This window comes from Rhineura floridana, chromosome 7 (genome assembly GCF_030035675.1).
Source record: "Rhineura floridana isolate rRhiFlo1 chromosome 7, rRhiFlo1.hap2, whole genome shotgun sequence".
In the NCBI taxonomy this organism is placed as follows: domain Eukaryota; kingdom Metazoa; phylum Chordata; class Lepidosauria; order Squamata; family Rhineuridae; genus Rhineura; species Rhineura floridana.
In genome coordinates this window covers 87,389,653-87,415,772 of record NC_084486.1, presented here as the reverse complement: position 1 = coordinate 87,415,772, position 26,120 = coordinate 87,389,653, and the positions used below count along the sequence as shown (strand labels likewise).

General features: G+C 44.9%; 2 protein-coding genes across 11 annotated transcripts in view; one reads left to right on the top strand and one right to left on the bottom strand.

The window, feature by feature from the left end:
• Positions 1-11,670, top strand: part of SLIT1 (slit guidance ligand 1) — a 185,108-nt gene extending 173,438 nt beyond the window's left edge. For 3 of the 5 annotated variants that reach the window (XM_061636266.1, XM_061636267.1, XM_061636268.1), the window contains exons 29-37: positions 1,538-1,677; positions 2,896-2,989; positions 3,207-3,344; positions 4,438-4,675; positions 4,808-4,938; positions 5,238-5,392; positions 5,897-6,185; positions 7,112-7,323; positions 8,138-11,670. In XM_061636266.1, the coding sequence (XP_061492250.1) occupies positions 1,538-1,677; positions 2,896-2,989; positions 3,207-3,344; positions 4,438-4,675; positions 4,808-4,938; positions 5,238-5,392; positions 5,897-6,185; positions 7,112-7,323; positions 8,138-8,376 (1,636 nt within the window). In that variant the 3' untranslated portion in view covers positions 8,377-11,670. Of the gene's footprint in view, positions 1-1,537; positions 1,678-2,895; positions 2,990-3,206; positions 3,345-4,437; positions 4,676-4,807; positions 4,939-5,237; positions 5,393-5,896; positions 6,186-7,111; positions 7,324-8,137 lie in introns of those variants that run through there. The other 2 variants (XM_061636265.1, XM_061636269.1) reach the window with 2 other exon arrangements.
• A 1,095-nt stretch (positions 11,671-12,765) lies between these two features.
• Positions 12,766-26,120, bottom strand: part of LCOR (ligand dependent nuclear receptor corepressor) — a 126,542-nt gene continuing 113,187 nt past the window's right edge. For all 6 annotated transcript variants that reach the window (XM_061636257.1, XM_061636258.1, XM_061636261.1 and 3 more), the window contains one exon: positions 12,766-25,655. In XM_061636257.1, coding sequence (XP_061492241.1) covers positions 20,906-25,655 — 4,750 coding nt within the window. In that variant the 3' untranslated portion in view covers positions 12,766-20,905. The remainder of the gene's footprint in view (positions 25,656-26,120) is intronic.

Sequence of the window (26,120 nt, the reverse complement as noted above, 5' to 3'; positions counted from 1 at the left end):
AAGGCAATAGCTGAAAAGGATTTGGGAAGCAATCTGTTGATACTGTGCAAAAATGCACCCTTACCCTCCACCAACAAGATCGACCACCACTGCAGTCACTAAGCCTAAAGGCTGCAGTCCTTTTTTCTGCAAATATGGGCTGGGATCTGACAGGGGAACCCATTAAAATGCATGTACCCCACTGAATTACCAACTGTTCCAGCCTCTTGGGGGGTTGTAGGCTCTGATTTGTAGTTGGACCTCAATGCACAGGGCTCCTCCCCACTCCACGCTTCAGAGTACAGTGTGGGCGGCTTTCTGGGAAACAGACCATAATTAGTGGCTGAAAATAAACCACAGGCAGTAGAGAGAGAATGGGGCCCTAGCCCTGTCTGTGTACCCAAATTGCCAAGACGCTAAATGGCCTCTCATCCCGTCACCATAACAACCCAGCATCTTCAAAGCCAGCACATAATGTCCTTTGGGGGTTGACAAAGCTGTTTCCCTGCACATGCCACACTAGATTCTGCCTTTGGGGAAAGGAAGTAGGCAGGGAGATGAGTCCTCTAGGAAAGGATATCAGGACCCTCAGCCTATAAATATACTAGAGAGGGAAGGTCATCAGTTCTTCCACCTCTGTTTTCTCTTCCAGCTAAATAGACTGCAGGCAATATAAATGAAAGTGCCAGCATATGCAACACACATTCACTTACCTGTGCTTTCACTACCCCATACTTTCATTAATGCAATGCATCCATTTTCAGATGTGTCCACATATGACATGCTGTTCATACCAATGCAGTACATAACCAGGCATATACGTACATATCACCATGTGCATTATGCTCACACAACTGTAAATACATATATATTATATAGTGTGGCATGTAAACATGGCCATAGATAAAGCCTTGAAAATTGATTTTATCTATTTGTTTATTTATATTTTAAGTTTACAATAGTTGTATACTACCCTTCATGAAAACAGATTCCAGAGTGGTTCACATTAAAAATGAAGCAACCAGATAAAAATACAATACACACAAAAAAATAACTGCTGAATAGCAGATAAAAGTTAAACAACATTGCTTAAAATGTCTGCACAAACAATAATGTTTCAGCCCTTCACGTTCAGCCTTGATTCTCAAGCCATCTGGCTTTTCATGTCTGTATCTTTTTCTTTCCCATCCCAAGCATCCTCTTTTTTTCTTCTCTATCCCCCCCCATTTCAGTGCCACCACTGAACTTGAAGCCCCTCCAAGCCTGTCTGTCCCAGAACCCTTGTAAAAACAAGAAGCTCTTTAACCCCTTCTAAGTCGAGTTGCCTCCAGAGTGGTTGCATTTACATACTACCAATCAGAGACAAACATGTCTCAGGTGCAAGACAATGCAGTGTCCAGAGCCACGGGGGGGGGGGGGGCACTGCATGTTGTTTGGGAAAATCCCTGATTTCCTTTCACTCTCCTTTGGGCACTTTTTGAGAAGAGTAAAAAAGCCCTCAAGCAAGTAGCTTCTAATCTCTTAGTTTGTTAAGCAACTCTTACTTCCCTTTTGACAGGTGTTCCTGTGCAGATGGATTTGAAGGGCCAACCTGCAGTCTAAAGACAATCAACTGCAATAATCACAACTGCAAGAATAGTGGCACATGCATTAATGGTTCCAGCAATTACACATGCTTATGCCTTCCATTCTATACAGGTAGGACAGGCATGACCGTGCAAAGATAGAATCAGCTGCCCTTCCAAGTTCCGTTCTTGTCACCAGACTGTTACAGAAGTATTCTAGATGCATTGCCTTTCCAGTCAGTTAACCCAGAATTCAGTTCATAGTAAAGTGTACTAGAAATTGATTAAGGGATGTAATGGAACAGCATGAACTTAGAGAGAAGAAAAAAGGAACTCAGATAGTAGAACAACATAGTCGAAGCTGGTCAGTGCCAGAAGCAAGTATATATGAAGGACCTTCTTGCACAAAGCCAATTTTTACAGAAGGATCTATCTACAGTTTAAGGGCTTCCAGCATATATACTAAGACCCCCTTTTTAGCTGATTGACAGTACCATTCTCATACTACAGTGGATGAAAACTTCCCAAGATTGTTTTCCCTCTCCCTGCCAAGTTAGTCTCTAGTCCATAATATTGCTGTTCCCTGAACAGCAGTAGACAGGGATTTCAGTGTTAGATACAAATCATGGCTTTCTGGGCTGAGGCATGAGACTATAACAAATTATACAAGATCAAGGGCCTTCTCAGTGGTGGCCCCCGAACTATGGAATAGTCTCCCCGAGGAGGTGCGCTTGGCGCCGACCCTATCATCCTTTCGGTGCCAAGTTAAAACCTTTCTCTTCTCCGAGGCATTTTAATTTTTTGTTTAATGATGGTAATGTTTGTAATTTGATCTTAGTTATGCAGTTTTTAGATTGTGAAATTTGATTTTAGATTGTGATGCTTTTGTATTTTCCTGTATTTTATTGTATTTATGTTCACCGCCCAGAGAGCTATTGCTAGTCGGGCGGTATATAAGTTTTAAAAATAAATAAATAAATAAATAAAGGAAAGAAAGGTAGTCAAACCTTATCTCATAAAAAACTGGGTCTGCACATTGGCCTGTTGTGCTTCAGGCACCACGTTCTCTGGCTGCATATAAATATGTGGAAATAAATCTGGCATTGCCTCATCTTTGCTCCTCGATGCACACGTATTCTTGGCACTGAATTGATTGTGCATTGTCCCTCCTCCAGTGCTTCTAGTGGGCTGTTCATGAGCTTGTACCTGTTGATTCTGTTATGTAGATGCAAGTGCTGAAGAGTGAGGGTTGTCTTTCCTCATTGCCTGCCTGCCATTCCTGGGTGGGGATGAAGTTTGGTATTAGGCATGAACCTTCCTTCTCTATATCATTTCTCTTCCCTTCCTGCAGGGACTTACTGTGAGCAGCTGATGGATGTCTGTTCCCCGGAACTCAGCCCCTGCCAGCATAATGCCATATGCAAGGCCTTCCCTGATGGACCCAAGTGAGCGATTCAGCAACTGCAGAGGGGGGAGGGAAGCTCTGAGAAAGGAAAGACTTAAACCTAAGATAAACATGTGAAAGGGAAGTAGACCTGGTAAAGACTTGTAAAGGTTATGCAGCTACAGCCATAGACATTATCTGACATGTGTGCCTTGCTGCCTTTCAGAGCATTAGGTACTCCAGCTCAGTAAATGTCTTGTTCCTGCCCCTGCCTACAGATGTGAATGCATGCCCGGCTATGTGGGGGATAACTGCAGTGTGGACTATGATGACTGCCTGGACCATCGCTGCCAGAACAATGCCAAATGCTTTGATGAACCAAATGGGTACTCCTGTCTTTGTACTGAAGGCTATAGGTAAGGGTGTTAGACACCGACATGGCCAGGACCATATACCAATTCCACCCCCACTAAGCATCCTGCAAAGCTCAAAATCTGGGACTGCTCTCTGCTGGAAGATTTCTTTTTCCACAAGGGTGGCTGTGAGAAAGGTTTGAAACAGAAAGAGTAATCAGCTGTAACCAAAAATGTGGAATAGCGACTAGGTTTAAGGGCCTGGCTGCTTCCAGGGTTGTTTGGCTGTATTTATCAGATTGAAATAATGCATTGCACATTTGCTGGCCCTTGTACCATGAAGGGCGTTACGTGCTTAGTGTGACTCTGTCTGCACATCAAAGAGTCCATCATAGTGGCTGCTGGATAGATGTCCAGAGTCTTACCCAAGTGGTTCTGCACATCATGGCAAAAGTAGTCCCTGTATATAGGGAAGTAATGAACAGAGATATGAGATATTGCTCTGTCCTGCAGCTGAAGACAGGTGTGTTGATAGATACTCAGGGCACATGTCTATCACACAAATCTGCATCAATTTAGGCAGCCTCTGGGTAAATTAAGAGCTGGGGCCTCATTGCCATTGCACTTCACAGTGCACCTACAATAGCACCCTATAATCAAAATTTTAAACCAATTTTTAAAAGAGAAGGGATAGGAGATCTGGGGCCTGGCATCAAAGACCTGGGGTTCAGGCCTTCTGGGCCACCACCTAATGACACCCCTGGCTGAAGATATTCTGGCTGGGCCATATTAGTTTGTATTGGGGAAGAGACAGAGGAAGCAAACTGAGTAAAGTGAGCAAATCTTTCCTCATGATTCAGGGTTGCATAACAACTTGTATATATCCCCCATTCACTTGAATGCTGCAGTGGAGTGAATTGGTGTGCTTCAGTGTGCAGGCAAAAACAGGGAAGAATCTAGGAGTAACATCCATGCCTCTGATTCCAGTGTTATTTTAGTCAGCCTCTGACAAGAATAAAACTTGAAGAGAGTGCACACTGATCTAAAATTGTATGAGTTGCCAGAGTCCAAGCTGTAGTCTCAGCAAGGTCTTGTGATGTTATCATTGAGTTGCCTCCTCCAATTTGTGCCTTGTTTTGTGTTTACTTCATCATAGTGGCCAGCTTTGTGAAATTCCACCTCATGGCTCCCTCCAACCCAGCCCCTGTGAGAGAGCAGAGTGCCAGAATGGTGCCAACTGTGTGGAGCTAGGCAATCGTGCCTTATGCCAGTGCCTTCCTGGCTTTGGAGGGCCCAAATGCGAGAAGCTGCTGAGTGTTAATTTTGTGGATAGGGACACATACCTCCAATTCACTGATCTGCAAAACTGGCCGAGTGCCAACATCACTCTACAGGTAAGACCTGGCATCTCTACCACCCAAGAGCAGGTATCTGCCTACTCTCCTCACCTGGGTAATTTGTGGGAGTGGTTGGGTTGTAGAATTAATTGTTCTGCCCCTTGTTTGTTCACTCCCTCATTCTCACAGGTCTCCACGGCCGAAGATAATGGGATCCTCTTGTATAATGGGGACACTGACCACATGGCAGTGGAGCTATACCAAGGCCATGTGCGTGTTAGCTATGACCCAGGCACCTACCCCAGCTCTGCCATTTACAGGTAGACCTCTGCCCTTGGTTTCTCCCTCAGCCTCAGTGCAGTCCTCAGTACTTGAGCAAATCTGCACATTGACCATGAGGGAGACAGGAAGGGATTGGGGTTTGGAGTGTGACTTGCGTAGAGGGTTAATGCAGAAGTCACCAGGGGAGGGGGGATCTTGGTAGACAGTACATGGCAGGATGAATATGGGTGCTAACCTTGTACATTGGATGGGTAAGGATGGCTGTGGATGTCAAATATCAAGCCAAGGGTTGGGTGCCACAAGCCTTTCCCGTCCCACACCTCTCTTCTCTCCCTAGTGCAGAGACCATCAATGACGGACAGTTCCACACTGTAGAGCTGGTGACATTTGAGCGGATGGTAAACCTCTCCATTGATGGAGGTGACCCCATGACCATGGACGGCTTTGGCAAGGCCCACACGCTAAACTCTGAGGCTCCACTCTATGTTGGGGGTAGGACTGTGACTTGGGCCCAATCCAGCTGAGGAGGGGAAGGGATGTTACTGCTGAAGGGGGAGAGAGACGCTGCTCTCTCTGACGCATCTACACTTGCACCTGGAAGTCACTATCTGGATGGAGAGTCCAGAGCTCTTAGCTCAGGTCCATTTCCTGTTTGTCCAGGAGGGTGTGCCATCTCCATTGGATAGTGATAATGCAAGAGCAGCCATTGTGTTCTCCCCAGGATGGGGCCCCTGTAGCTCATACTGCAAGGCACTAAGAGTCAGGGACAAAACTGAGGAGGGGTAACAGTGACAGGGGGAGGAAAACTGAAATATGTGTACAAAGTGTTCACCCTCAATGGTGGGCTAACATTTCCACATCACATTCTAGCACAAGGGCTCCAGAGCTCATTTCCTTCCTTCCTTCCTTCTACCACCATCTCTCTTTCTCCCAGAATCGTACCCTTTCCTCCTCTCTGTGCCCCTTACCTTGCTATTATGGCTCTCCCCCCACCAGGGATGCCCGTAGATGTGAACTCTGCTGCCTTCCGCCTCTGGCAGATCCTGAATGGTTCCAGCTTCCACGGCTGTATCCGAAATCTCTACATCAACAATGAACTACAGGACTTTACTAAGACCCAGATGAAGCCAGGAGTGGTGCCTGGCTGTGAGCCTTGCCGCAAGCTCTACTGCCTGCATGGAATTTGCCAACCCAACACTGCTCATGGTCCCGTTTGCCACTGTGATCCAGGCTGGGTTGGTCCTCATTGTGACCAGCCCATTAGCAACCCTTGCCAGGGTCACAAGTGAGTTCAAAGCAGCAAAGGCCTCTTCTTCCCTTACCCTTTCCTCGTGGGCTTCTTCTCTCCTTGTAATGCTGTGTGCAAGATGGAGAAAGTGTGGAGAGGGACTCAGTGGCAGAGCATGTGCTTTGCATGCAGGGGGTCCCAAGTTCAATGCATTTTCCGTTTGCAAGGATCAGATGGCAGGTGACAGGAAAGACCTCTGCTTGAGAGCCTCTGCCAGTCAGAGTAAACAATACTGGGCTAGATGGACCCACAGGCTGACCTGGTTTAAGGCTAAGTATGACTGAAACTATGTCAGTGCCCCTTGGATAGAATGTGGACTCTGACTGGCAGTTATTTTGTCTCTTCTGCTTGCTAATATCTGATGAGGCAGGATAGGAGATACTGATCTATGTAGCAACAAAGCTGAAATTAGTTGCCTCTAAAGGCCACCACAGAGGCACAGGATTAGTAGCAGTATTCAAGAACAATAGCACGTATCAAATGTGAACATTCAGCTCCTCCTTTCCCATATCCTTTAAACCAGCCTTAATAAGGAAGTTGTACTTGTGTGATTTTGAATCACACCGATGCTTTGGACGATAAGGGATGTTGAGCATGCTACCCTTTGTAGTACACCTAAGAGGGCACTGGAGAAGTCAGGCTGTGTGTTCCTACTCTGCTTCCCCCCACATCTACAGCTTCGGTGCCAAACTGCTGGACTCCAAAAGAGTTCTGCACTAACACTGGCTGCATTTAATTGGAGGCCAAGAGATGGGCACTGTGGACTCCTTCTAAAAGAAAGGATGGCACAGAAAAGGTTGTAGGTCCTTCATCTGCCAAATGCTTCTGACATAAGATAGTGGAGAGATTTATAAAGGGGATTCTGGTCTAACTGCAACCTCTTGCATCCACCTACATTTAGCTTTGTCTCACTTGTTCTGCAGATGTGCACATGGAATCTGCATGCCTCTTGATGCACTCTCCTATAGTTGTCAGTGCCAGGATGGCTACAAGGGCGCCTTATGTAACCAGCAAGGGGAACTCCACAACCCATGCAAGAACTTACAATGTGTTCATGGTCAGTGCCAGATCTCAGACACAGGCGAGGCCTACTGCGAATGCAATGGAGGATTCGATGGTGACCTCTGTGACCAAGGTCAGACATATCTCCCTTTCTTTCCTAGATTTTCATGTCTCCCACAGCTAAGGACCCCTGAGGACCCTCCCCTGCTCAGATGCTTGGGTCTACACCTATGCTGCTAGTATTGTGTTAACCCAAGCATTTTCACTGTGGGTGGAAGTAGTCCCTGCCTGGGCTCACTGAGATGCTGTTTCTGGCCAGCCTCCTCTGCAGTGTTTCCTAGCAACTGTAGACCTCCCTCCTACCTGGCACAGCTCTTGTTGTACCAGCCCTGATACCTTGTCCCAAAAAGCAGCCAATGAGATGCACCCAAAATACCATTGCATTCTGTTCTCCAGCCACTGTGGCCACAGCTTAGGCAAAGGAACATGACCAACAAAGCTACATCATCCACCCATTTGCCAGTGTTCTTTATGTTTCCCCCCTCTGCTACTTCTGTCCTCTCCTTGCACTGAAAAAAGCAAGACATTTTGCAGGACCCCTAGCCAACCAGATAAATTATCATCTCTCCCTGTTTACCAATCCCTAACAATTCAAGGAAGGCAAGGTCGTTCTTCATAGCATGCTTATACATACTGGAATAATAGTAGAGTTGGAAGGGGCCTATAAAGTCATCAAGTCCAACCCCCTGCTCAATTCAGGAATCCAAATTAAAGCATGCCCGACAGAATAGAAGGAATTCCTAATAATTAGGAGTGCCTAATTATTTGAGCTGCCCCTCATCAGAACCCCTCAGTGTAAGTGCATAGGATAATAATGCCTGTCCCAGGGTGTTGCTTTCTCAGAGTAGCCTCTAGCCTGACTTCCCTCTTTTTAATGTTTTCCTCAGAGTCGGAGTGCCGGGGTGAAGCTGTGCGAGATTTCCATCAGGTCCAGCGAGGCTATGCCATTTGCCAGACAACACGGCCTGTCTCCTGGGTGGAGTGTCGGGGATCATGCCCAGGACCAGGCTGCTGTGCAGGACTGCGTCTTAAGCGCAGGAAATACACCTTTGAGTGCAGTGATGGCTCTTCCTTTGTGGAGGAGGTGGAAAAACCCAGCAAATGCGGCTGTTCCCAGTGCATGTAGCCTCCAGCAAGGGACAGGCCAGAGCCATAGACCACTGGGCCAGGCCTGCCCTAACAGAGGCCTTGGGAACATACTTGGCATCTCCATTTGCCCCTGTTGCTGTTTGGGAGATGGGTGGGGTAGGATTCTGAGTTGGGCAATGGAACAGCTCCTCTGGCATGCCGACAATGGCTTTTCTGGATGGACCAGATAAAGGTATAGATAGAAGACTTTTGCTGGAAAATCCAGCCCAATGGATGTATTTATATCCAGCACTGACTCTGGGGCCACTACTTGTGCACAGTATGGATTTTTGTCAAGCCTGCCCATGCCTGCTTGTTTTGCCCAGTGTGAGCCTTGAGAGGCCATGTCCACAGCTCATGCCTAGGCCCAGGATCCTGCCATTTCATACCTTATCATTTTACCTGGTGTTGGAGCCTGCCGATCTTCACCGTGATGCGTTTTCCTTTGCTGGGCAGTTTTGCTTTTTCTCTTGTTGAATAGCCACCCTTCGTACTCTTACTGCCTGCTCATTGCAATCTCATCGTCTGTTTACAGAGCTAAATTGTAAGCAATGTAGAGGCAGCAAGCAGGGGGAAAGGCAAGAGGGATATGTGCTACAGGACAACAGAGGACAAAGTATCTGAGGTGAATGGGAAGGGGCTGCTTAAACAGCTGCCTGCTATACCCGATAGTCACAAGGAAGTGATGTGTAAAAGCAGCTTAACCTTGGGGCTGCAGTGTGGTCCTTGGTTCAGATGTGCCCTCACCTATTAGCAAAAAGGAGCCATGCTTAATCCAGGTTGTATGAGCCACCAGCATTATCAAGACTTACCATCCCTTCCCTAGTTTTGAAATCCTATGCTCACGTACCTGGGAGTTAGCACAATTGAACACAATGAGACAACTGCTGAGTAAGGATGTGTGGGATCTCATTGCATGAAGGCTGGGGTATCCTTGGCTAGTTGTTTTCCCATTGTAGGTCTGCTGGATGGGACAGGGAGTCGTGACCCCAGTTCCATTCCCCCCGTTGTAAATCCTGCCATTTCCATGATATAACTACAGCAACAGGGAGAGACATAGGCTTCTCTGGTTCCTCCTATACCATCACCATTCCACAGTGCAAAATTATCTTCTGTCTAAATGTCATCCGGTTTGCTATAACAAAAGGTCTGGATATTTGAGTCGTGCCTGTTCAGCAACAGCTGCCACCTCTAGGATAATCATTTTCATACCCATCATGCTCGTTTACATCTGCCTTTTAGAAGAGGAGGGGGGATGAATCACAAGTCTCTCTTGTACTCAGTTTGCTGTAGCATTATTCTTCAAAAATGCAACATCATACATCAGGCCCACCCATGAAGTACCATTGCCCTCTTGCGATGGGGAGTGGGGCCAGGTAAGTCAGCCACTGCCTGCAACAAAAGCAGAAGCACAGGTTTCCAAAGTCCATGCTATAGATTGTTTATCCAGGGCACAGATGGGGTTAGGCTTGTGCCACAGCATCCGAAGAAATAAGGTGGAGCTCCAACATCTAAGCATGTAAAATAAACCATGCTGACAGTATCTCCTCTTGCTAGGTTTCCAAATCCTTGTTTGATAAAGGATTTTTAGGCTTGACCCTGGACAAAAGAGCTTCAAATTGGTCAGATACTTTGGATCTAACTTATTCTGAGAAAAAGTAATTTGCATTTCTCACCGATAGCTACTAACCAATAAGCAAAATCAGTCGACTGGAAAAACCAACCAGATTTCACCAAATTCTGCACATGAACAGCTAAAGCGGAAAACTCTGATCTATATAAATCAAGCAAATGTAATTTGCTTCTGTTGGGTGGGTGGGCAAAAGAAATATATAGGATACAGAGGCTGAATGTCCTCGCCACTGGAAATGCTACTCATCCAGCTTGGGCTTTTGAGACGTCATCAGACAGAGGCTTTGAAGTGTGTAGGAAACCTTTCTTCAATTAAAGATAAGATTCTTAGGATGCTGAAATTCTCACCCAGTAGCCCTGCTGAGTATCCGGTTGCTGAGAAACCATCCTCTCTCTGGTGCAAGTCTCAAGGCCTTGGCTCTACATGTGTTCTTGTTTCCAGGGGAACCTCAGCAGCCTCAGCCAGGTGCCTGTTCCTTGAAACCTATGGATCATATTTTTTACAGAAGGGTCTCCTAAAAGGTGGCTGTTTGGCTCGAGCCTGAAAGCATGTGGTACAAGTAAGCTCAAGGTTGAAGCTTTCTAAGAGGTATACTGGATAACAGTCTAAGTGAGAGAAAAGAGGTGGCATACTTTGGACGAGTGCTCTCAGGACACTCCTAGTATAAAACAGATGGGTTATTATAAGCACATATGTTTTGAGCTACGGGTAAAACAGCAGTAAGAAAGCTATCCTCAGCTCCTGTAGAAAAACAAGGGGATGACTAGTTCCAGAGGCCTCTACAGGGATTCCCACTGTGTGTGTTTTGTGCATGCACGCGCCAGCCATATAGAAACTGCTAACTTTGACATTACTGAAGGTTACGAGGCAATGGCTGAGGAGTAAAACTAAATGACAGCAGAGCTTAATCTGCCCTCTAGTACTAAAAGCCTTGACCAGTGTGTTTTGCTGACGGGTATAGCAGGAAACACTAGTGAAGCTAAATAAAATTTGAACAGAACATGATCTGCAGGGCCATTATTTCAAAACCTGGTTTTGCCATCTTAAGCATCTATCATTTATATTTATTATAGAAACCCCAATAATGTTAAATGTATTTTTCTTCCCACTGAGAACGTGCAGCTTTTAAACTTCCATTTGTAAGGTTCCTAAATAAGTTACACAAAATAAACTAATTAGGGTTTTTGAAATTTCTTAAGACTTCACATGTCCAGTAATAACAATCACACATATCAAACTGCAAATATCTTGTTATGTCTGAATTTTTACACTGCCTGCCACTTCAGTCCATACTTTGGTAATAAAGTGGATTACCATGGATATAATTTGATAGCCAAGTGCCACAAATGACAATATGTTAACTGCTTACTCTGGCAACATCATATACCAGAAAAATGAGTTTACACTTACCAATTTTTGATCGGAACGACGCACAACAGTAAAAGGAATTGTACTAAACTGCAAACTTTTGGGTTGTATTCAGCTAACTCCTACTCAGAGTAGACCTACTGAAATTAATAAACTTAAGTTAGTCATGTCTATGAACTTCAATGTGTCTACTCTGAGTAGGACTAACAATGAATACCACCTCACTTTCAAATGCTGAAATTTACACAGTTGAAATAATTTTGTCCAATTGTTTCTTGAAAGATATGTGACAGTCCAGCTGCTCCCAAGGCTGTCCTTGTGCTAGCTGTGTGGTGGCACCAACTGGGCTGTCAGGCTGTTAAGTGTCATGTTTTGAATGTTGCCCTCTAGGCTACATGGGGCCTCAGCCCAGTGCAGGTATGTGGTAACTGCCAGAGTTCTCTGCATTTTGAGTCAATTGAAACTAAATTTCGCTGATGATGGACTTCACCCAAATGTTTCAAGTGGCATGCATGCAAAATGCTCACTGTTGCATAGCCATAAGCTGCTGCTGATTCAGTCTGGTGCAATGGTATCTTAACCAAGTGGCAACATCCTCCACTTATCTCCATACTTGAGTGAAGATTATACCAAGTTTGTGCTTGTTCACTACTGACTCTGAACCTCCCAAAGATCAGCACCAAATATTTTGGTGCCCAGAGGGAGGGCAGCATCAACAACCTAGTAAGTGCCACCTCTAAGGGCAGCTGATGGGGAAGATACTATATAATTGTGAAATAATGTCTTTTGTTGCCTGTTGTAAGCAAACTGCTGAAGTATCTATACAGAATACTTAGATTCTTACACATATTTATATTTGTATTTCTGTTTGGTATAGTATTTTTCTATGCTATAAGGATGTCAGCATCTCTCTCCTCTTGGCAGGTGCTTCTCTGTCAGCTGCAAACAAACATCATTAGTTTTACTAATTGAGATAGTGATCCTTGCCACCTTCTGAAGATGTGAGTTTCTGATAGGTCAGAGAGGGACCTCATGTTTGTCCTTTCTTTAGAAACAGCAGTACTGTTTTAGATTTAAAAATATTGTCCATGTTGTCTTCCATGTGAACATGACATTCAGCCAGAGACACCAGGCTGGTCTCTTCTTTCTCCATAGCAAAATATGCTGCTCTCCTTCTCCAGAACAACCTTGGCACTTTACTTTTTTTCCACACAGATTGGACTTGAGAAGGGGCAGGCATTTTCTTCAGCTCTGTACTGTTATAGCAAGATAACCCCGCTGCTTAAACCAACTAAATTGTTTTGCTCCTTAAGCTGCACAAATACATCCCATCATACATACATTTAGGGATTTAGGAATAGCTCTGTGTTCATCACACCACTCCAATACCGATATAAAAGAAATGTTTAATAAGCAACAATGAAAGAAGAATCCTTAGAGCACACAGGGTACATAAACAATGCATAAAAGAGGAGAAAGAAGCACAGAAAGAGCCAAAAAGGTATAAACCTCACACAGGGACCCTTGGTCAGTAACAAGAACACAGCATCTTCCAAAGGTGAGTCAAAGAAATGAAACGCACAACAAAGCATGAAGCGGTCACAAAAGTAATCAAAGAGATTTGATACAATTTCCATGGTAAAGTAGCCCTAGGTATTGTAGGTATGCCCAACGGTTAGAAAGCAACTGAATAAAACCTTTATTTTTATATACATTTTCAAATGCTCTTCAGGTGAGGTATATAAACATCTAATGACACGTTTTTATCAACAGTTCACAGCAGACACGTTCTTTTTCTAATGTCACAGCATTTCCTAGTGCCCTGAAGGGAAGCAGAGTCCAACATAAGCCTGTCAATGCACCACACACGATCACACTCTGGGTTTGGCTGATATGCACAGTACCAGACCTGGGGTGTGTGTGGGAAGGGGAGTAGAGAAAAGAGAGTCCTCAACATCTGGTTCTTCAGATGGAGTAGGTAGGACTCTTTTAGACGCAGCAAATAAAGATACTTGTGAGACACTGCATGAAGAATGCAATGAATATAAATCAGCACAGGGAACCCTAGGAATTGCCAAACATATCTGTAGGCTTGTTGACTGTTGAACAACACATTGATGAGGGTTCATTCAACTGCGCAGGAGGTTATCCTAAGACTTCATGAAAGCCCTTACAAAAAGACAGACTGCAGAAGACTACAAGTCTTCCCCCATCCCTTCAACAACTTCATATGAGAATGGGAGACTTTTACAACAGATATAGGCAGGAGTTAGCTTTTCGGGTGGCAGAAGGAGGGTGCAAGCAGAGGAATTGTTAGAAAGGAGCTACGTTATGAAATAGTGGCACAAGATGGGAAATTGTTATGTTTTCAAAGTTTACAAAGAGAGGAGTGATGGGGTGGTACTTCTGAATGGTCAAAATAGACAACATCAAGAAATAAGACCGTAAGAACTTCCACACAATTCTAACTTTAAAAAACCAAAAGGTACGCAATCATCACAAATAAAAGAGGCATCCTAAATAGCATAATACAACACAGGGGACGTTGGAGAAAGGAAGCAGAAAACAAACACTTTATGATTCAAAGGAACAAAATAAAATACACATAAACACAACCCAAGTAAAAAGAAAAATGGGGCTGGGAATTTGGGGTGTTATGAAGGATTGGCTTAATCTTCTAAAACTGATGGGCACAGGAAGCATCAAGCACACTATACAAGAGGTGATGTCCAGATGACAAGAGTCAGCTGCAAATTACATTTAGAGGACAGCAACACTTCTCTCAGTTGTGCCATTGGCATTTCCTTCATCCCATTCCCAGTAAAAGCTCCCCTGAGGATCCCTGAGTCCACTTGCCCAATGGACACTTTCTCTAGGCTGGACCTAAACCCTGGGTATTCCCTGCACTGGTGAATAAGCATGCAGAGATGCTGAAGCATGTCTCTTTCTCAAAATGGCAAGGCCACTGAAAGAAGCAGCCTTCAATAAAATGTGCACAAACATTTATACAAACATGCCATAAGGACTTATACATGTAATCACTGAAAATATTATTACTAAAATTCTTATTGCTCACATGTACTGTGCCTCAAGATGCACATGACAAAGCACTCTACCCAGAACTGTACTTAACAGCTGGAAACTTCAACACACTTCCACAGAAAATGAGATTGTAGAAAATTGTAGAAAATTCATGTAATGTTTTGACTCAATTTAGGCTTAGTTTTTATTAAGGTTGTAAGCCTGTACTGTAGGTGAGAGCTCACATGATTGAATGCTCCTCCTTACAAAAACATTCCCACATATAGAAATCTAGCTATCAAGGAGGATAGGCTAAAACAATTATTCCCGATACCTAGTTATCAATGTGAAATGACTTTTTAATATGGAGTATTTAATTATGTGAGCAAGTGGCATTAATTCATTTATTTTCAATATAGCCCAAATGCAAACTCAATGAGATCCAGGACCTTCATTTTGCAACATAAACTACAGACTAGATGCCAGTCCTTCTCCCTGTGTCCAATTATTTTTGCAGTAAGAAACACATTCCCCCCTGCAAAATACTACATTGCAAACCAACAGCACTCCCAAGACTCTTTAGCACAAAGTACAGGAAATAAATATTTTAAAACTATTTACAATATTATTCTAGTTTTTGTGACTGCCCAGGGAGAAAAGGCAGCATTTACCCTGCACCTAGGAAAGCATTTCAATCATTAGCTGGATGCTATGTTAACACAGCATCTACTATTCATATATAGATTTATATATTTATACACACATATACATATATGCATATATTCACATTGCATTTTAAAGTAAAACACACAAAAAACATCCTTAGAAAACCCTTGATAGCAATACAGTGTAAAAAGACCCACTTAGGAAAAAGGGCACACACAGGTAACAAAACCCATTTAAACTCCACTCGTTTTCACTATTTTCTGTAAGAAACAAGTCTTAGGGTGACCGTCTAACTGCAAACCAGAACTCCTGAGGTCATCTTAGAACAGCTAGGGCATTTTACAATGATCTAGCCAAATGCAAAAGATATAAAAGAAACTAACTGGCAACAGGAGAGCAACGAGAAAGCTTAGGGCTATGCACACCGTCATGGTGAAAAAGATAGTTGTCTGTTTCATCATGATTCTGTGCCAGGAAGATGGCGCATGGCTCTCTCTGTGTACGAAAGGAGCATGTGTGAAGTGGGCTGAAGAGGTCTAACATGAGCAGCTGTGATCAATTATGGGACCTTCCAGGAACCCAAGAGCCTCATCCAGACAGCTCCACTCTTGCTCCTACATCAGAGCCAGAGGCAGAGCTAGATCAAGTGGGTATATAGCGGAGAGGGGAGGCAATGGCAGATGAACACTAGGCAGAGACAGAGATGGAGGGGGGGAAGGCTAGGGAGGCACTGATCTGTAGGCCATTGGCTAGCATGATCACAGATATCTTATTTGCATATTGGTTTCTATTTGGTGAACATTTGGGAACTGAGAAGACAAAGAGTTCTATTTATAGTAACATTTTAAGAGGCACTCACAGATTTAATGAAATCCCTTTAGAGGATATGCTTATTTCCCTTTGGCTCAACTTAATTCCCTATTGCTTTGCTGTGCTCCCTAGGAGTGAGAAACAGACTCCTCTGGCCACTGCTCAGGTGCTGATATTTATTTTTGCAATGAAAAGAGAGACAAGGTAGTGGCTACCTCCCTTAAAAAGGGCAAGGGCAAGGACAGAAGGCTCCCTTGTCATAGCCTATGCCAAACTTGTACTCTCTAGATGGTTTTGCTACGACAATGGGAGTTGCAGTCCAAAACATGTAGAGGGCACCAGATTGTTGAAGGCTGCCTTATTACATGAGGCTACAATGGCACAAAAAAATTACTCTGGTGAGAAAAAGATCTATTAATCAGCTTCTGGTTTTCTGGGGTGACCAGGAGGTTCCAGTTCATAATAATCATAAATGACTAGCAATAAGCCTTAGTAACAGTTTTGTGTAGCTGAAATATTCCCCAGAATGACAAATGTGAAAAGATACCATTGTAATTTTTGTTACAAAGCAAAAGCTTATGTGCAGTGACAGTACTTATGGTGGGGGCAAAGAGCCACAAAGAGCATTCTGACAGAGCATCAGCCACCCAGCAGCTGTGGCATAAGAACAGTTCAGGATGACAGTTGCTACAGAAGCTGTTCTAGATATTGTGTGCCCTGCATCAATAAATCCTTGACACTGTGTACAGTAGGGCCCTGCTTACACGGCGGGTTAGGGACCAGGCCCACGCCATAAAGCGGAAATCGCCATAAAGCGGAACCCATTGACTATAATGGGTTGTGCCACGCGAAAATGCCGCAAAATGCTGCAAAAGCACAAAATCGGCTTTAAAACGGGGAATTTCCCCTAATTGAAAGCCACGGCATCAGTGGAACACCAGAAAACGGAACGCCATAAAGCGGGGCCCTACTGTACAGAAGTTGGGACTTTCCCTGAAATATAAGATTAACAGCCTTCATTAAAAATGACTGAAAGCTGTCATATGCCCAGCCATAGGGTAAGAAAAGCATCAACAAGCTTGACCAAGAGAGGGCTGTTGGGAGAATGGAAGCACAACTAATGGAAGATCTCTCTTTGTGAAGAACATTAAGTTTGTCTCAACAGGCAGAAGACAAAAGGCCAGACTTAAAGAGATGATGCATAAAAGGGCCTAAAGTGCTAGCAGCGGGGCAAGTTATGGAGAATTATCCACCATACCATCAAGGGGGGAGAGGGTGCCTTTCAAAGGTAGTATGTGGTAAAACAGAGGCTGGGATTGATTGTACACTGTGTTTGATGGAAGAAAAATGGTACAGGGGCTGGTTTTATTCAATAAGCAAGGCCATTCACCCTCTTCTAGGAGAGCCCATATGGCATGGAAACCAGAATGTCCAAAACCATCTCAGTTTGACTATACTTTTGGCAACAGGGCCCAAGATGCTTAGGCAGTGGAACCTCCCCAGCACATTAGGAGGAGCAGAAACATATCCATGGTTAGAGGAACTGAAAACCCTTTCTTGTCACCATACTGAGCAGGGGTATTACAGTCACAATGCCACATTCACTCTCCTCAGACTAATAATTCTTTTGCTAGACAGCTGTACCAGGTCAGACCAAGTGGCTGAAGAAGTTTATAACATCACCAGGTCATAACAACAGAACTGCTGCAGATTCCTTTGATTCTGTAAAAGCACCTATTTCATCTGCAGAAGCTTACAGGGCAAGACCGCATTTCATAGATGACAAAATACTGAAGAAGTGGCTGGATGGCATACGGAGCACACAAGGTCCTTATATTCCAAAGAGAACAGCCCAATTAAGCAACAAGGCTTGGTTCCAAAGTTCTTTCTGCTGGAACAAATGAGAGTCAAGGACTTGCTATCACAAGAGGAAGAGGTGGTGAGTTGCAGGGCATCAAAAGGAGAGGAAATGGCCTCTTTGCAACTCATTTAATTGGGAAGGGTGATGGACAGAATCTCTGCCTGGCATTTCTGTAACACAGTGTCACTTGCATAACATCAGGGCTGATGCACAGAGCACAAAACCTCAGAAATGCCTTCCAATTAGAAGACAGCTTTGCTCTGACATATCTTACTAAGCTATCTTCATTAGGATAATTTTTTATGTCTCTAAACTGCTTTGAATTACTTGGCTCCTCTTCCTCCACCCCTTGAAGATACACTAGTCCACTGTCTACGTGAGAAAGGCTTGTCCTGCCAGAAGCCAGTGTTAGAACCTAGGGCCCCAAGTTTGCTCAACAGACAATGGCTGGACCAACCTGGAGGCACTAGAAACTCTCTTGGGACCTCACAAAACACTGCAAGGCCTGGTAGCTATTTCAACCTCTCCTAGGTAACCTTGCAAACAACAAGGGCAAATGTGACGCTCTGAAATGCTACACAAGACATACCCAGGAATTCTCTTACACTAAAGACCACACAAGAAATGGGACCGCAGAAAGGTGTAGAAAGATTTTATTAGCAGTGTCTGGATCAGAATCAGTAGCCAAAAGTACCACAAGATGCCCAACCACCCAGCATTTTGTTAGGAAGCAGCCCTGGGTAGAAGGACAGGAAGATTTTACACCTCTCTGGACAAAGTTGGAAAAAGAAGAGGTAAAAATCTAACATGTTTACCCTTTCCTCTCACTCGCACACACATGCTCACAAACCTCACTTCCTTAAATACCTTTTAATACTCCAAGTGGAATGTCTAGCACATTTTATATGTGCAGTTCAAATAGCAATCAGACAAATACATATGAGAACCTTTACAGAGAATGCTAGGCCTGACTTAATGCTTACAACAATTAATATTACACAGCATGATTTAATTCAAAAGACAGAAGTTAAAAATCAATGATTTAAAAGTATTCATTAAAAAAAGTCCACCCTGATGTGTCTTACAGCTTTAGTGCACCCTCTCAAGCCACAGACTTGTAAGTGGGTGAGCAGGAGGGCTTTTCATTTTCAGAAGCTGAATCCTAATCTCTTTGATCACTGAAAAAAATTATACATCTAGTTATCTGTTTTCTGCCTGCAGTAATGAGCTTTGGTATAGGAGTGCCAATGCTAATGCACCCTCCCTCCCTTAAAAAAAAAAATCAATTTCCTTATACCTAAGCCTTGTTCATACTCCCTGAAGAGTTTGCCTTTCCTTTTATTCTATAAATCCCTCACCAACTGGAAAGACTGGTTCAAACCAGTTAATATAATAATGTGTAAAGATGTGTTTGAGTGCGTCGATCTCAGATGGTATCCATGGAAAGCTATTCTGAAAGGTCAAGCAATTCGAAGGCCTTCACGGGAAGCTCCTGGGTGCCACACACAGCAAACGAGAGGAAGTTTGCACAAGTTTCTAAGCAAATACCTCTGCCTTTGTTGTGGCTTAAAGAGAAACTAGAGAAATAAATAAAAGGCTGCTTTTCTCTCCAAACCCAGAGTAGAAGCAACTACAGTCAGTCACCTAACAGATGGGTAGCACAAAGTACACAGGACAGAAAGTTTCCTCTGAAAAAAATGCTGCTTCCAAATGCTGTTGGATCCAAAACAATGTTTGTACTGAGAAGGGGACTGTTTGCATTTCTAACAGGTGTTCATAGAAATATCTTGTCTGAAGAGAGATGACTTCTTGACCTTTACATAATGCACTGATTAAACTTGGAAGGTGAGGCCAGACAAGCTGCGTGAAACACAAACTAGCATTTGGAGAGCCAGACTGTACAGACCCTTAGAGCAAGGGAGAAAGTTTACTTATTCTTAAGCTGGAGCCAAACCACACCTGTGAAAGCAGCAGATAGTTCCAGCTGATACCTTATTCACAGCCAGCATTGCCTTTCTTATTTTAATAATAATTAAAACAATCTTTCTGACATATGGCAAACAGAAAACAATTTAAAAAGGGACTTGCAGTAACTGCATAGATGTGTGTGTGTGTGTGTGTGCGCGTGAGCACGCGCACACAAGCAAGCCTACAGCAGAGAAGGATCTCTAACTATGGGCACCTTCCAACATCACCTTTTACAGACCTTCCACCTTGAAACCCCTATCTTAAGATGCATCCATACTTCAGTTTGGAATGGTTACATGTCCATCTATTTCACTGCTAAGATGTGCTTTCAGGCACCCATATTTCAGGGGTATTCACGTTTCACAGTTAAATGGACAGGGATATCACCATTCTGAAATGCACTCAGATTGCATTTTAAAGCATAGGTATTAAGGTTCCAGCCTGTAAAGAGCAATTTCAGAAGAGGCAGGCAATGTGCATGTACTAACAGGGAAGGGTTCTCTATCCAAACATAGGTCCAGCTCCTTTCTTGGATAAGAATAAAGTTGGCTGTCAATCATTGATGCTTCAGAAACAGCATCGTTTTGACACAAGGGCCAGGCTAGGTTACAGCCAAGCCCTAGTTACACACATGTTAATTCCTCAACAACAACGTACACAATTCTGACTGGCTAATAAAGAACAGCATTAAAGGATGCAAATGCTTTGGGTTTTGGCTTCATAATGCCCTGCTCAGATTAAACAGAGTCAGAATGCTACAATGCACAAAAGGAAGAAAATGCTCCTGTGTGAACCCCAGCAGGTGGGCGGCCAAGGTCTGTGGGATGTGCATGAAAGCTGGTTCTCTTTCCATTACAGTTCAAGTGCTTGTGCATTAACTATAAACTGCCAGCCTTTAAATCACACAGACTAATTTATTTATTTCCTAAAAAGGATAAATAAGGCACTGTACTTTGAAATGAAACTACCAAACTCCTAATTCAACTCCAGGAGCTTTTCAAAAGCAGTAACTTTCCTTCTCAGCAGTAGAGAACAGTCCCCCTGCTTGGCTGCAACACAGCTAGGGGATTCCTCATAAACAGAGAGAGATAGAGGGTTAGGCCTTTAGCTAACCCCCCCCCCCGCCCATATTCAAAAGTGGATCCATTTAATGCATTTGGAAGGATTTCTATGGCCCACTTCCTATCCATTCCCAGCCTGTTACTTGGACTCCAGCCGCCTGCGCTTGCTGGGCAAAGAGTCTTTGTTGGCCCTCAGCTTCCTTTTGCTCTGAGCTTTGCTGCTCTCCTGAATTTGCTTCATTGACCTCGTCAGAGCTTTGCCACTGCTTGCCTTTTTAGCAGCCGCTTTAGGAGGTCGGCTGGAGGATTCTCGCACTACTTTCTGCTTTAGAGGCTTAACGAGCCCTTCTTTCTTGGAAGGCAGGATAGCCTTTTGGCTGGCCTTTGCTTTCTCTTTCTGGGTGGGGGGCTTCCTTTTCCCAGGTCGCAAGTCAATCCGTTTCTTTCCCTTCTCATTCAAAGATGCAGTCTTATGACTTCTCTCTGCAGCCACCTGCTTCCTGGTTGTAGGAGCTCCCACATGCTTCAGCTTACTGGCTTTCTGAAGAGGAAGCCTTTCTTTGCTTGAAGTGCCCAATGGCCCCTGAGACTTGCTGCTCTCATTCAATGTCTTCTTTTTACTTTGCTGAAGGTTGCCTTTAGATGAGGTGTCCTCCTGTAACTTGCTTCTCCCTTTTCTTCCCTTTCCTCCTCTTTCAACCAGATTTGATTTAGTAGGAATTGGAGGGGCTTTGACCTGCTGGGCCAGTTTTGGAGACACCAGTGGCTTAATGCACAGACTCTTGCTCCTTGGCTTGCTTTCAGCTGAGAGATGCTTTGCCACACTGTCACTCTTGTCCTGCTTGACTACCCTGTGGATGCCACGAAGTTTGCCTCGCAAGTTGGAGTATTTCCGCAGGATCCGCGAGCTGGTCTGCACCGGCATGCTAGGAGGAGGTTGGATACTCTTGACTTCAACGGCATGCTCCAAACTTACGTCAGAGGGAAGTGCCTGCTTTGAACTGGCAGCTTGCTCTGGCTCAGGGTCCTCAGTGCTCTCTCGAAACCTAGCCCACAGCCGTTGAGTCTTTATGGTGTTTTTTGCTGGGGTCATAGCAGCAAACTTCTTCAGATGTTTCTTTAGACGTTCAGCTTGAAGTGAGCTGGGATAGATACCAGAGGAACAGCCCTTCTGGAGTGGAAGCTTGATGAGGGGAATGTCCCCTGGGAGACGTGTGTTCATCTTCTTCACAATGACCAGAGACTTGGTTTCAGTTGTCTCCATAAACCATTTGCAGATATTGGACATGTCAAAACCCTTCATGAACAGCATCTGAACAGGGGAGAGCTTCTGGACTTCAGTGGACCCTTTGAACTTCCGGGTCCTCTTCTTGCTTTTCCAGATCTCTTTCAGCTTGTCAGACTTATTCTTTACCTTTGGAGCTGGCTGGGCCTCCTTCTCTAACTGAATCCACCCTTTTTGGACCTTCATGTACTGAGCATTAAAATTAGTTATGAGTTCTTGGTTCTCTTCCTCAGCACACCATTCCACAAAACTAGGCCTGTTGTCAGAAAGCACTTCTGTGCTGCTAAAGGCAATGGTGTCTTCATTCTGTGCATTTTGTTCCTCTGTGACATTAGAGTCTGCATGTATAGTCATGGCATTAGAATCTCCTTGTACAGTTTCCTTTCCTGAAGTGCTTTTTGAGGCAGTGGCCACAAGGGCTGGGGTTGGGGCAGGGGCATGTCTCAAGTTATAGAACTGGAGAGCCGGCTTCTTATATTTCACTGATCTCTCTAGTGGTACATGCTTGCTCTCACTCCTGCTACCAGCATCTGAGGGACAACTGGACTCACACTGGGTGTGCACCACCTCTGTAACCTCCATAGTATTGTCAGAGCTCTCTGAAACTCTTGACTTCAAATCTGTCTGCTTTTCAGCTTTATCAGAGGTTCCTACTGGGACATGAACACTTCTCCTGTTAGAATTAGCCTCTAAACAGATTTCAAGCATTGCCCCTGCCTTATTCTTGTTGCCTTCTCCATTCTGCCCTTCCTCTACTACAGCCTTCTTTGCTAACAGTGATGTATAGGCCTGTCTCATTGTGATGTCATTTCTGTCACCTGACTGTTGCTCAAGGGAATCCCCAATGTTGTTTAGCAGTGTCTTGTGGAATCTGTCATTTGGAAAACACACGGATGCTGCGCCATCAAGATGCACCTCCCTCTTAAAGCGCTTAGCACCAGGGCTTTTAGAAAGCTTGATCTGAAGCTGAGGAAGCTGTAGAGAGGTGGAAGGAGAGGACTGCTCAGGACTATTCTCTGCAGGTGACATGGACTGCTGGCTTCGAAGACAGCGATCAGATGCAATCTGAGGTTTCTTCTCCCGCTTTCGTTTTTTGTCTGGATTTGTTTTGGAAGAAGCTCCTCCCTCACTGCCTGTTTCTGATGTTTTGGGCACTGGTGGAACTTCACTATTGGCTTCCCTTCCATCATCCGCCTTGCTAGTTTCACTTGTATCTTTCACCATCCCCTCTCCCCAATCTGCATCAATAACTGCAACAGGCAACATAGCCTCACTTTCTCCACAGTGGCTTTCCCCTCCATCCTGAATCCTTTCAGTACTATTTTCAGTATTAATGCTTTCATGGGCATTTGCACCTTGCAAACTGCCAGGTAGCTCTGCAGCATCTGAGTCAGACAGGGGCTGTGGGCACTCCAAATCTAACTCGCCATGGACTGCCACTGAGACTTCCACAGAAGGAGGCTTAGAGGGCTCCAGGTCAATATGAGCAGGAGGCTCGGGCACCACAGTGGCAGGAGATGCTACCCTTGAGCTGGCAGCAAGCTCCCCTGGACACACACTCTCTGGGATAGAAGGGAGCTCTGGAGGGAAGGCTAGAGAAGGGTCCAGACTGACAAGGGCAGGGGGCTCTGCCGGAGGCTCTGCCAAGTCTATACGGGAAAGAAGCGGGGGCTCAACATCAGAGGGTGGCTCTACTAATGGTGGCAAGTCTTCAACAGAAGCAGGTTCCTCCAGTGGAGGCACAGAGTCCATTCTAGGGGCAAGGTCTTCAGATAGCAACAGGGCCATGCTACCAGGAAGCTCCTTGTCTGGAAGAACAGAAAGCTCTGGGGTAGTCTCACTCTCCAAGAACATGGAGCTTTCCTCACCATCAACAGCTTCTGACGCAGATAACACTAGAGAATCTTCTATGTTGCCACTGTCTTCATTGGATCTGCTACTCTTATAGGAGTCCATGCCATTGTCAGCCTCCAGCACAGTACTTGCATCCATTTCGTCCTGCAGCACCCCTTCACTCAGTTGATGGGGGCAGACAACAGTGGTCTGAAGTGAAGAAACAGACAAGCTGCCTTCCTCAGCATGCAGCACAGGGCAGGGGAGTGGGGAGGGAACAACTGTGGATGTTTCAGCAGAACTAACTGCTCTCTCCTTCACAAAACTTGCCTCAGGAGGGGTCCTCTCAGCTGGACATGGTTCAGTTCTTTCCTGAGTACTGCTGTTAGAGGAATCTTCTTGAGGGAGGACCACCATGGAAGATATTTTGTCACCTTCGCCACTCACAACTTGGGCTGCTGCTAAGTAGCTATCACCTGGAAAGGAAGCTCCCTGGTTAGGGCTTGCTAGCACCTCAAGTCTTGGTGCCAGGATGTTCCCACTCTCCTGCACATGGGAAGTCTTGGCCAAGGTGCGGACTGTGGGAAGCTCACAGCACTCCCCATTGTAGTAGTACCCACGCGTGCTCTTCCTTGCTGTCTTCCTAGATGAGATTGCTCTCTTGCTCTCAAAGTGACATTCTGTAATTGGCTGGCTGATATAAACAACATCGCATTGGTTGTCATAGTCATTTATCCTTAGCCCTGAAGGCCTTTTGCTTTTACGTGTGCTTTTGGTGGAAGATGAGTTGCTCTTGGTCCTGGAGTGTCCATTGGTGGTTTTGTGATGAACCACTGGCACAGGGCTAGTGGATAGCCAACTATCTTTAGCATTCTCCACATGATTCTTGTCAACAGCTTGCACGTTATAGCTTCCCTTGTTTTTCCCTGAAGCCTGGAGGTGGTTGTCTGCCTTCAGTCTTGCTTCCTGGTCATTCATTTCAGTATCTGGGTGCAAAGAGGCTTTGGAGCTGCATTGCAAGGCATTCTCTTTGTCTGCTCTCCGAGGGGAGTTTGTGGTGAAGCCTGGTTCCCAGGTCTCCTCTGGGAAAGCTTTAAAAGTGTTCTTCTGACAGCCCACATGACCTTCCAGACTATCCTCGCTCATGTGTACATTTGAACCTTTCACAGCAATGTAGCCTCCTAGCAAAGCTCTATTTTGCGCCTGGTCTTTGTCATCCTCACCTTTCCTGACCCCCATCTCTTGCTCACTACCAAGGGTTTGCCCTTCCAAGCTTTTAGCAGAATAATGAGAGTTGGAGGCAGTGAGGTATCCTTGAGTGGGACTGTCCCTGGGACTTGCGGAACTTGTTCTAATGCTAGGAAGCTCAGGGAATTCTCTTCTGACAACAGGGCTGCAGTTTTCTCTTCTGTCTGTAGATTTCAGATCCACAGCCTGCTTCAGGGCATGGCATAGTATGCGCAGAGAGCCATGGGGCCCTGATTGTTCTGGGTCTAGGGATGAAGAGAGCTTTGATTCAGAGCAAGAAGTTCCAACAGTCTGGTTCTCAGCGCGATACTGGCTGCAGCCTGAGCTACAAGTGGACACATCCATGTTTTCTGATCCAGGTAACTGCTGCCCCTCGCAGCCTGTCTGTACTTCAGTGCATATATCGTTCAGCACACGGACAAAGTGCTTCTGATGGTATGTGCACAGTCTGACCATAAATTTTTCCAATGGAGATTTCGGCTGGCCAAGACAATCTATTCCAATTGCCTCTGCTGCATCCTCACTAGAGAGAGGGAGAGAGAAACAGTCAGTAAAGCTGGGGAACAAATCATTTCACATTGCAAATCCTCACAACTCTCTCTCTCTTTTCTGCTCCCTTAGGCTGCATGCTCTAGGAAGGCAGCAGCTCCAGCTGTCCCTCTGAAATGAGCAGGCAGCTAAAGCAAAACCTCAAGATTATGCCAGTCATTTCTCTCTTGCTTCTCACAGCTTACCTACAGCCTCAATATATTAACTGACATTGAACAATTATTGGGACAAGACCCTACTTTATCCCTTCACATGTGTCCCTCAAAAAATCTTTTGTGCTGGGGGAAACCAACCTGAACAAGCTAGAAAGCAACTACAAGATTCGCTATTTCTCTGCAGTGGCAATGTATCTTAGCTGCTAAAGGATCAGACTTCTTTGTGGCAGTGGAGCAGGGTAATACCTGAGCAGCAACACACTTCCAGATAAAGCCTATTGTCA